At 40.2% G+C, this 11668-nt stretch overlaps 1 protein-coding gene across 1 annotated transcript in view; it reads right to left on the bottom strand.

Moving 5' to 3' along the window:
• The window catches only part of LOC121329713 (transient receptor potential cation channel subfamily M member 5-like), a 36395-nt gene that overhangs the window by 2221 nt on the left and 22506 nt on the right, over window positions 1-11668 (bottom strand). The window contains exons 13-24 of the mRNA XM_041275409.1: window positions 11466-11611; window positions 10629-10741; window positions 9716-9814; window positions 8988-9246; window positions 7701-7819; window positions 7448-7580; window positions 6408-6582; window positions 4990-5158; window positions 4108-4286; window positions 1376-1508; window positions 786-858; window positions 162-252 (exon numbers count right to left, since the gene is read on the bottom strand). Of these exons, the coding sequence (XP_041131343.1) occupies window positions 162-252; window positions 786-858; window positions 1376-1508; window positions 4108-4286; window positions 4990-5158; window positions 6408-6582; window positions 7448-7580; window positions 7701-7819; window positions 8988-9246; window positions 9716-9814; window positions 10629-10741; window positions 11466-11611 (1689 nt within the window). The remainder of the gene's footprint in view (window positions 1-161; window positions 253-785; window positions 859-1375; window positions 1509-4107; window positions 4287-4989; window positions 5159-6407; window positions 6583-7447; window positions 7581-7700; window positions 7820-8987; window positions 9247-9715; window positions 9815-10628; window positions 10742-11465; window positions 11612-11668) is intronic.

Below are 11668 nucleotides of genomic sequence, written 5' to 3'. Positions count from 1 at the left end.
TGCCACTATACAGCATTTTTGTTTCCTGTACTTTAACATATTTTGAAAATAGCACTTGAATTCAATTAAACTTTGGCTGCTCTCCATTTTACCAAGTTTTCCTTTTTCACAAAGTGCTTGTAATGTATAACCTATTCACTTCTCTGCAAGAAGGGTCTTACTTGAGTGTTTTGGAGCTGCTCTGTTACACTTGAGGCTGCTCTGTGTGAAACAGTCTGCGAGCCAGGAAAGCACGTCACTGCAGTACTTCATCTGCAGCACAACAAACAAGACACACAGGTTACATTCCTCAGGGGGTTCCCACTGTCTGACACCACGCATTTGCAGGTGTGCTAGCCAAGGTTTTAAAATCCATTGCCTATGTTGAGGTGTTTAATTCAGTATATACAGACTGACTTGCTTCCTGTGCTGTAGGTCACACGGTCTATCCTTTAGTCTATTGTGGATATTATTAAAGTATAAAAAACAGAGAACCAAAGATCGTTAACCTAACAAAAATGAACACTTTTCTTTTTAAAAGCTGCATCTCTATGTTGCATGTTGATTTCAGGCATGATGGACCCGGTGGCAGATCGGACAGACAGAGAGGGCTGATTAGTTGATAGCTTGGTTATTAGGTGCTTGTAAGACTATTGCACCTCACAACGATTGGCCAGTTACTGGACAGGGAACTGTTTGCTTGTAGCTAACAAATACATGAATATAAATGTACTGCTATTAATGAGTTTGTTTATTGTTCTCGGTTTACATGCATGAGCTAGCTGTATCATTGGTAACCCCCTCACCTGCGTCTCAACAGTCACTAGTCGTTTTTCTTGCTCCTTAAATCCACCAATAATCTTTAAAAGAGAATCCACCCTAGATGTTCAAAAAGCAACAACATTTTATCATTAAATTAATACTTTATACACTGTGTATTCCTGTTTCTGCATATTTTGGTATGTTTAATAAAGTCACCAGAATATACTTGTACCTATGGGGCAGGTAGTTCTGAGAATACCATCTTTATACTGGAATACGACCAGTATAAAAAATGACCACTGCTTATTTATTTCACCCTGAAACTGAGTGTTTGTTAGATATTTCCCATTGAAAGTCTTTTATTAATTAATGGTGTGCATCCCAAGTGCACCACTAGTGGTCACTTTTATGCTGGCCTCACTACAGAAATTGCCCAGGCTACAAGTAATGACCACAATGAAACTGCTATATTTAGGGCTTCAATAAACCCAGTTATATATTATAGATTTTGGTTATTAAGAAGATTTTTTTTCACTATTTGACATCATAACAGTGTTATGTGTGTGCGAAGGTAACACGTACTGTAGACCCGCCCCCATTTCAGGTAATTGGACAAGTGCAGTGTAGTACGTACTTGTGAGAGGTTTTCTTCAGTCTCTCCTCGCTGCTCTCTCTCTTCTCTTTCTCCAGATTTGCCAGGTAGTTCTCCTTCTGCACTGTTTCCCAGGTCATAAGCTTCTGATCAAGACCTTCTGGAAAGTCACGCTCTTCAAAAACAGCAGAAATACAGTAAAATAACTCTTTGTAAGAGATCTGGATTTAACAGCACTGTTAATGAAACGTTAGTTTATTATCATAACCCTGGTTCCTTCAATTAGAAACGTAAACATTACCTAATGGGATATAACCTCTTGTAGCCTGAATTAGCTGAACACTGATATCAAAGCTGCTATTTTAAGAGCCCCAGGCATCAGATGTTGTCTCTGCCCCCAGAAGATAAATATGAATGAAAAATGTTTAGCACCATTTTCTTTTCAGGCCTGCTGTGTTGGAATAAACCCAGCAACCTTGAAGGGTAATGGTTACATTTTTATTTCAGGGAACCAGGGTTATGATAATAACCTAACATTCCCTTTCAATTACAAAAAGCAACCACTACCTACTGGTATAGAATACCCAAGCCGTCGCAAGTGAATGACTTCCTGCACCAGCAAATGTGCTAAAAAGGAAGATAACTGTCTTTAGCATTCTGGCCGAGGACCGAAGAGGATATATTCCACAGTACAGTGAGGGAGAACCTTCATGCAGTATATATGCTGCAAGGTTACACAGAGTAACCTCAGTATTTAACACAAGAAGTCCAAAAAAGGGTGTGTGGCTAACTGTCCCAAGACTTAAAGTGGAACATAATAAAAAATGTGTTAAAAAGCAGAATGAGTGGCTGCTCTTAATGCTCTGGTCCCAAAATCAGGTATGTGCTGATCTACGACATGCAGATGGTAGAACCTGGTAAAAGTAGGAGGCGTGGCCCAATGCTGCAGCGTTGCAAATGTCTGTGACAGATGTGCCCTGTAATAACACCCAGGAGGTTGCAAGGCCTCTTGTGTAGTGACCAGTGACCTATTCTGGTGGGGGAAGGTTGGCTAGATTGTATGCAATCCTGACCATATCTGCAATCCACCTTGACAGCCACTGTTTAGACAGGGCTTGTCCGTGGAACTGTGGTCAACATAATAAGCTAATGCCCTTACTGGGCAGTTATGGAACTTTTTACCCCTCTAAAATTGGAAAAATGCCTCCAATTTCACTGACAGGTTGATATGGAAAGCAGAAATGCTTTTAGGGAGAAAAGCAGGATTAGTGCAGAGAGTAACCTTGGTTCTAGCATCTGCAAAAAACAAACAGGCTTTCACTCGATTAGCGGAGGTAATAGCAAGCAAAAAAGTGTTTTTAATTACAGGAATTTCAGCTCTGCTCAATATAGGGGCTCAAATGGCGAGTTTTGTAAGTGCATCCAGCACTACATTAAGTCACCAGTGAGGGACAAGGTCCTTTCTAGGGAGTCTTAACCTCTGAGCACCCTTCAAAAACTGTCCCGCAAGGAAGTGTGCTCCTGGGGAGACTGAGTCAATTTTAATATGGCAAGCTGAGATAGCTGCCAGGTAGACCTTAAGTGTGGAGGGAGATTTCCCTTCATCAAAAAGGTCCTGCAAAACTTGCAGTATATCTGCCATGAGACAAGTCGTGGGGTTCAGTTCACATGACTGACATATCAGGAATGCACCCCATTCAAAGCCATACTGGGAACATTCTGAAGTGTCTCAATAACTCAATATAAAGATAACCCGAGACGACTCTCCACTCAGGACCAGACCCAAAACTGCAGAGCTATTGGATCTAGGTGCCACAGAGTCCCCCATGCCTGGCACAGCAGGTCACGATGGACCGACAGCTCCCATGGCTGACCGAACAGGAGCAATGCCAGTGACAAGAACCATGTTCTCCTGGGCCACTTTGGGGCTACTAAGAGCACCCAGGCCTAGTCTTCTCCACGCACAGTGGAAGCAGTGGGAAAGCATGAAGAAGAGTCCTGGGACAGCATGTCTATGCCGAGGTGGGCGACTGCTCTCCACTAGGGAATACCAGTGGTGACAATGGGTGGACTACTGGGTTGCAAAGAGATCTCTCTGTGCGCACCTGAACCTCTCCCAGATGAGAGTCACCTCTCGGTGAAGTCACCATTCCCAACTGTGGGGGCCCCCTCTGGAGAGGAGGTCCGCCGCCAAGTTCCTCACCCCTGGCAGGTGAACTGTTCTTACTGAAAGCAAGTAGTCGTAGGCCCATAGCAAAAGCTCCCAGGCAACACGATTGAGATTGAGAGACTGGAGACCCCCCTGGTGGTTGATGTAAGCCACCACTGTGGTGGTGTCTGTACATATCAATCTCCCTTGTATCTCTGGTAAAAATTGCTGCAGCTGCAAAACATTTTTGTGAAGACCCTGCCATGAGGGTTCCCAAACTCCCTGTACTGGAGCCGTTCCAGACAGCGCCCCAACCTTGGCTGGAAGCATCTGTAGAGCTGTGCCTAAGCTGGTTGTTTCCAGCACAAGGGAGCCTCCATACTGTGATGAGACACTGAGTAAACTGTGGCATTCTAAGGCAGGGTGCCAGACCCTGTGGTTGAACCAGGCTTGGAGAGGACACATGCATAAGAGCCCTAAGGGGAGGATCTGGGATGCTGCTGCCATCAGCCCAGAAAAAGCCAGAGAATGCTGCACTGCTTACTGGATTTTTTAATTTCATTCCCCAGATATATGAGTGGATTGCATAATATTGACCAGTGGATTGCATAGTGAAATGACTAACCTAAAAGCTCCTGCTTGGGCTCTGCATTCATTAACATGCTGCAGATAACCTGGTTGATGTGGCTGATGATAATGAAGGGCGGTGCAAGGGCAGGTCTGCTGAAGTACTCCACTATCAGGTTGTAGCGCTGGAACTTCCAGAAGATATCTGCGTTTCCCTGAACAACCTGGAAGGTATAGCTGGAAGACAGCAATGACAAAGGGGAGAACATGTCACATACAGGCACTCAACATAAGAGAGAGAGAAGCTGAGAGAGAGTTTCTCTGTCTCCAATATAGTCAGCTTGCTGCATTAATAAACATTTGCAAACTAGCTAGTTGATTTTATTATACCAAATCCTAATTGAACAAATGTAATTCAGCATCATTAGGCCATGCTTTCTGCTTTTGTTCTTAAAACAAAAATACAATTTTGGAAATTTATTTTAGATCATATGTCAGTTGTTTATGAAACTTTACATACAAATCCTTTATTTTATATATAAGCATAGTTTGTTTTTGTATTTTAGCTGAATATACTGTATTGTTACATTTGCTGGAACTATTTCCAGCTTGTATCTATTAAATATTACCTTTTTGATTTATATTGCGTAAAAACTAATCAAAATATCCTACAGTGGGCTGTAGTTTGCTGACAGACGATGTCCGCAAACTACAGCCCACTGGTGGTCAAAGGGCAGCCCTGCAGGTGGTCTGGCCAGTAGGGGCTGTTGTAGCACAGTTCCAGCTGATTTTGTCTCCCTAGCCCTTGGGAATGCCATAGTCAGTGCAGTTTTATTATTTGTGTTGAACCCACTACTGCTGAAAGAAAGGCACTGTCGGGTAAAAACATGTCAGTAGAAAGGCTGTGAAGGATGTATTGTGGTGTTTCTAATGTCCTTACCTGAACATTGCGATCAGGAGGTTGAGGAGCAGCACGTTGGTGACCAGGAGGAAGATGACCAGTAATAGGATGACCAGCCAGTTTGCATATAGGTTAGGACACGGGGAAAACGTTTCCTTCATTATCTCAATGGGGTCGATAGTGCAGTTTTGCTCCGGCATGCGAGCGCCTGGAATAGCAGTAAAAGGATTTTATGTAAACGTTTCACTTGGGCAACCACTTTCAGAAACGGTCTGGAGAAGCATATTTTCAAAGTACTTAGTCTTTGCAGCCAGTTCCATGGATCTTACCTGTCATGTACTTCCATCGCGATATGTGCAGTTTTAAAAGAAACACATGTTATAGCAAACATGTATTTTCATTTCAAAGCTTGATATCATATATGGTTAAGTACCTATCTGTTTACAGCCTTGTTTCAGCTGTTCTGTTGACATTTTATCCACCCTTTTCAGGGCTTTCTTTCCTGTCATTAACCAATAATTGGCTCCCCCTATTGACTCCAGGACCATTCTTTGACCCAGAAGACACTGCAGAGGTAACCTAAGTGTAACAGCAACAGACTGAGGGGGAAGGCAAGAAAACTTTCTTTATACCAGCTATTATATTATAAAATGAAAATAGAGTAATCCGTCAAGTGTCCAACTGGTGACACCAGAGTAATGGCAGATATATAAAAAGTTGGATAAATGAATCCTGTTTTAGATACCAGCCAAAAGGTTAGGGAGGATATATTACTGTACGTTTGTTATAACATGTGTTTTTTTTCAAAACAGCTAATTTAATACCTATAGAATTAAATAGCATGACAGGTATGATTTTATTAAATACAATACACCCTCGCTATAACACCCTTCATTATAATGAACCTTGGGCTATAACGAACCTGGCCCCTGAACCCAAATAAAAAAAGAAACCAAATAAAAAAGATAATATAAACACACACTGTCAACATCCTGGTCTCTATGCACAGGATGCCACCTTTCCCGTGAAACTATATTGAGCATTTGAAAAAATTAGTAACACAGGCATATCTCTGTCATGAATATAGGTTGTCAAAAAGCACTCTTTTTTGGCTGTTCAGCAACCATGAAGCAAAGCAAAATTGATTAGAGAAAAAAAACAAAATTTGAGGATCTGATGAACTTTTCCTGTTGGTTTGATTTTGGAATAAAAGTTCAGCTTCAATTCAGGATTTTTGTTTTTTGTACTGCGTTTTAATTCTTTAACGAATTGGAGAAAGCAAAGGATAAATCAAAGCAACCTGTTTGTGCACTAAGAGCTATCTTTTATACAACACAGATACTGGTTAATGCAGCTTTAAGTACATTTGGGATGCACAGGCAGAGCCTTGCTGTTTAGACCCAAGTAAATTTCGAATCAAACAACATGAACCATGAAAGTGTTTTTATTTTTATTACCATCAATCTCTTCCAGTGGGATCTGCCCAAATATATGTAGGTAGGGCCGATAAAGCACGCGGCGAAAGATCCAGTCGACCCGGGTATCGTTGGGGTGCAGCAGAGCTTGAGTGGCCACTCCATAGGCAATGAGCCAGACGCTCAGGAAAAAGAGGAAGAAGAAGACATCCTTCATCTGAAACAAACACACAGCTTTCATTCCCCCGGCCAGCGGCAGACTCAAATAATTCTCTCATTATCCTGAGCAACTTGGATAGGAAATAACACATCTTCTCATTTCGATTTTATAGATAATTTTCTGATTCACTCATAACATCCTGGTGACTTCTAAGAACTTCAAAGTTTACAGCACCCCTGGTTATCAAGGGGCTGTCAAACATATTTTCTCTCTGGTACACCTCTAATTTGTAATAGGTTTTAAAGTCCCATTCCCAAAGTTCTTTGTGCTTGGCAAGTGTCCCTTCAGGTCCTGCCGCACAGTTTCACTACAGTAGGATGACGCAGCACGTGTTCCATGGCGTTCTACCTTGACACAGGCTTCATTTGTCCAGTCATGAATGCAAGGAGGACACTAGCAACACTGATATGTATTTGATTACAGAACAATAATTGACAAAGTTCAAGATCTACTACTTACTGTGTCTTCTTCAAGCTATCAGTTTAGACCGGATGTGGTTATTACAGTTCCTAAACACTCATCTAAATTTGGTAGATACTCAGCTGAACTTACAGCAGTAGATAGCTGTATTGTTTTTACATACATATTTGAAATTATTCAATTTAGTTTCTAAATGTGACTTTTAACTCTGCACAGAATGGGATGTATTTTATTATTTTTCCTTATTTATGCTGCTGTTTTATCTGAGATGTTACAAATGTTTTCTCTGTAATGTTACAAATGGTGCAGTTAAGAATGGTTTTTAAAAGGGGTCAAAGCAAAGGGCTGTAGAAAAGATAGGATACAATAGTAAAAAATCTCCCCTAAATGATTAGGTACTACTGCTGCTCTTGGAGTTTGCAGATGGCACTGGATGACTTACCATTCTTTCCACAATGATAATCTTTGGGCCCAACTGCTTGTGGATGGCAAAGATGTGAATCAACCGGAGAGCAAACACCATGAAATCTAGGGCCAGGACTGTACGACCTGCTTCATACGTAGACCATGCCATCCTATAAGAGGAACAAGTTTACACAGAAGAGCAAAATGTGTACATTTAGTTCCGAGATGTGGCTTCTCCGGCAAGGTGTATTATGGTATTCAATGAAAAGATACATCCTCAATAGTCTAACCTGCAAAACACCCCGAGCACGAACAGCAGGATGGCCACCATATCACACTTGTTCCAGTTGTCTTCCACATAGAGCTTGAACTTCTTTATGATGCTGGTGTCTTCATCTGTAAAGAAACTCTGAGAAGAAATTGAAATTTAATGATGCTTACATCAAAAATAAGTAGAATACAAGCAGAATATATGTACTAAGTGTAACTGCTATAAATGCAGAACCTGGGTGGCTGTCAAGACCAGTCCCACAGTGAATGTCATTCCAGTCTAAACAGTTTCAGAAGCCCATTTCACACTTGTGGGACTGATTGCTTTGCCCACTGTACTTTATCCCATACATACTGTAAGCAGACCAAAGACTATTTTGTGTTCAACCTTCTCCCCACCACCTTGGTCCATGGTGCAATTTCCTATATAATGTTGCAATTGTACAATATGTACAGTGCACTGTGTGATTTCTATCTGTGCTGTTATTTGAATTGAACAGTTCTTAGGAAATACCAGAAAGAATTTTTATTCTTACTTCGATTTTACTTTTTAAAAACGATATTAAAAAACAAAAGCTAGGTTGTGGCTGGTCCAGCACAGCTCAGAGGTGGGATGTAGGGAACTTCTAAAAATAAAGCTGGAATCCATTGTAGGGGTAGCACCAAACAGTCAGTGAATTGAATAGAAAAGCCGACTAATCGCATGTCTTTATTTTGTTTATGGTAATGGAAAGGTAATTGCACATTTATTGAAAGTCCTGTTTAGTGACTGCATCACAATAATGAGATCACAAATGTTAATGTTTCATGCAAAAACAGTTACCATACGTACCACTGTTGTGTGTTTAAAGTTTATGCTTCTGTATTGGTGAACTAGTATTAACTAAGAAGGACTTCGGTTTCAATCCATTAACAATAACATTTAAGAACATCAATAAACATCTTTTAAAAATTCCAAGCAGTTTTAAAATATAGTGCACAAACATCAACACTTTAGAACACCGTACACTCACAATTAGAGCTCCAGACATGATAAAATGCATGATTTGTTTAGATAAGTGGCAACTAGACCTATTCGACTACTTCTGCCTCAACTTTTTGACTCAGAATTAATATTCATTCTACCCCTAATCTATTGTGATCTGGTTGTATTGAAGTTCTTTTCTTTGAAGTCAATGTAACCCAAATGAGACTGTAAAATAAGACTTTTATTACATGGCAGTCTTATTACAGGGGTGAGGTAATAAATCATGTTCTCTAGCAGTATATGCTGAGATTCAGACAGAGGAGGGGTATGAGAGTCTGACCTGTCGCAGCTCCTCCAACACCAGGGTGAAGACCCAGAAGTAGAGGGTGATCTCTGGGATGGATGGGCCGTAGGGAGGAGGGGGTTGGAAGTCCACCAAGATAACGTAAGTAAAAAGGAAGAGGAATGCAAAGTACATGATGACATTGCCCAGGAACACAGTGACCGGGGCACCCCAGAACTTCTTCCATCTCGTGAACAGGAACTTCATGCAAACGTTATTGCTGGTCATTACCTGTTTTTCAGGCTTGATCGTGTCACTAGAAAAGGTATCACAATGGCAAAAGTCATTCAACAGGAGATCAAAACATAATGGAATACAGCTGCACTGAGACACCAGTGTCCCTCACGTGTCAGTAGCAAATCAAAATATTTTCCAAGAATCTCCTAACAGCTAGCTTACTAAAATGCACTAAAATTAATTTTAAAAAAAAGAGAGTATTCGAGTAATTGCAATAAGAACACCAAAAAGGGGACAAAAAAAAAACACTTACTTAACCTTTAGTAACCTTTATAAACAATAAAGCATATTAGTTAATCAACTAGCTTAGTAAATGAATTGGAGTTCATTAAATTAAAGTATAGTTTGCATTACATCCTTGTTTTTTAAAATAATACTATATAAATATTAGATTATTTTGTAATAATCTGTTCATTCCCTTTAAAAGCCAGGTTTAACACGTGGAGAGCGTGCTCAGGGTCACGACAGAGAGCCGCTTTCAGGCTGACCTGTTCTGCCTCTGCTTGAGCAGCATTGCCTTCTCACTATCCTGGCTGTCGAATTCCTTAAACTGTTCCGTTCCACCCACTGTGTGATGCTCGTCCTCGCTGCAACCAGAGAAGCAGAGAGTGGTGAGCCAGCTAATCAAAGCAACATTAACTCCCAACTAACCAATGAACAGTAAATATTAAACAGTCACATGCCATGATAAGCCATGAAGAGTTATCCCTAGCACAGGGCTACTGCCAGGAGTGATGCCAGCAGGTACCATAAGAGCTTTCCCTCCCAGTTCATATTTAATTTCTTACCCTGAACACTCCCTGTCATTCAGTCCAGGGCCTCGCTAAAACATTATACCCAGTGTGTGATGCTGTTGTGATGTGGACATAGTTTTCTGCTACCCAGTATAAAAAAGTGACCTATATACTAAATCCAAATCTGGCATGTCAAGTTTCAGTTTTAAACAAGTATTTTATATATAGTTGTGTGGGTTTGTTTTGAGTCTATTCAATAACAAAGCCATAGTAATGTTGTTCAAACAAACAAAGCAATAGTACATTTCTACTCTCAATAGATTGCTGTCTGCAATGCATTTTACTGTTACATGAATACACAGGGTGTTCCCCCTTACATCCATGCAGGGGGTTGCTTGGCTTCTCTTCACAAAAACGCCCATTTCTAGTTATTTTAAAAACAGCTGGCCGTTTTCCAGGTCTAGTGAGGGAATGTAAGTAGTGGTCTGTATTCTATAGGGTTAATGAAGGTATTTTTATTATGAAGTCAATGGAACCTGATTAAACATATGGCTTTAGCAGGGTAGACTCTATACTGAGATGGTGAACTGCAAGGTTTTCCATATTTGAGTTTAAACACAGAACTGCAATCGATGGCATGTAAATAACTTTGCGCTTGGTTCGGTACCTGAATGTTATTAAGTTGGTGTAAATTAGAGGAGGACAGAAGAATGAGAGCACTAGTTTCCAAATCCGGGTGTCTGACTTCATGGCTCCCCACCACATCTTCGTCAAGTGAGACTGGAATACAGATGGAATAATGACTCAGTAGGGCTTGGATAAACAGTAGGATGGAAAGACACCCCCTGTATACTACATGCTGTATACAGTACTGCAGCTAGGTAGGGTAAAGATTAAAATAACCCCTGAATTGGTGTTGATATTGAGGAAAAACAGAAAAGAAATCAATGTCAATGAAATGATTATATACTCAGAAAAATGGTCAGTCCATTACTGTAAAGTGCCTATAATGTCAATGGTACAATACACTGGTACACAAACTTTTTTTACTCTTAAAATATTGTTTTACTGCTACCAATAAAATAAATACTTTAATATTGCTGCTACTACAAATTATAGCACATTGTTGGTATTTAAATGCACTTATTTATGTATTCATTTTTTTTTTTGTAACTAATCTCAAGTAAAGAAATTACCAACCATTACTTAGAATGATTTAAAACCATCTATTAATAAGTGATTGTATTACTTATTATTTAAAATGACTTAATTATCTTAAATTACTTTAATAACACACATTTTCTGGTTATATAACTGGTGTTAAGTACTTTTGAACAATTATTTTGGTAAGTAACTTTTCAGTTTTAATACCTTTGTACAAAACTGTTAAAGCCAAATCCCTTGTGTTGCCATTCTAGTAATGTAGTTGTCTGCTAACGGCATGGCAAGCTTATGGGAGAACCCTGACACAATGGTATTCTAAAGTTTCTGTAATGGCCAATACCTGAACACCATCATGGGCGAAGAAGGACTTGGCGTCGGCTTCTGTTGCCAGGTCTAGGCAGGTGGTTTTGTTCCAGGACTTTGTCTTTCTGACCAGCAAAGCAAAGGCCCTGTCCTCACTGTTGGTGTAGCATTCACTGAACAAGTCTAGGAATAACAGACCACAACCATTACTGAAGAGAAACTCCTTTCATGTTTAGAACT

The sequence above is a fragment of the Polyodon spathula genome, chromosome 17, assembly GCF_017654505.1.
Source record: "Polyodon spathula isolate WHYD16114869_AA chromosome 17, ASM1765450v1, whole genome shotgun sequence".
Classification (NCBI taxonomy): Eukaryota; Metazoa; Chordata; class Actinopteri; order Acipenseriformes; family Polyodontidae; genus Polyodon; species Polyodon spathula.
Note: the sequence above shows the minus strand (reverse complement) of the source record. Positions and strands in the feature narration are given on the sequence as shown.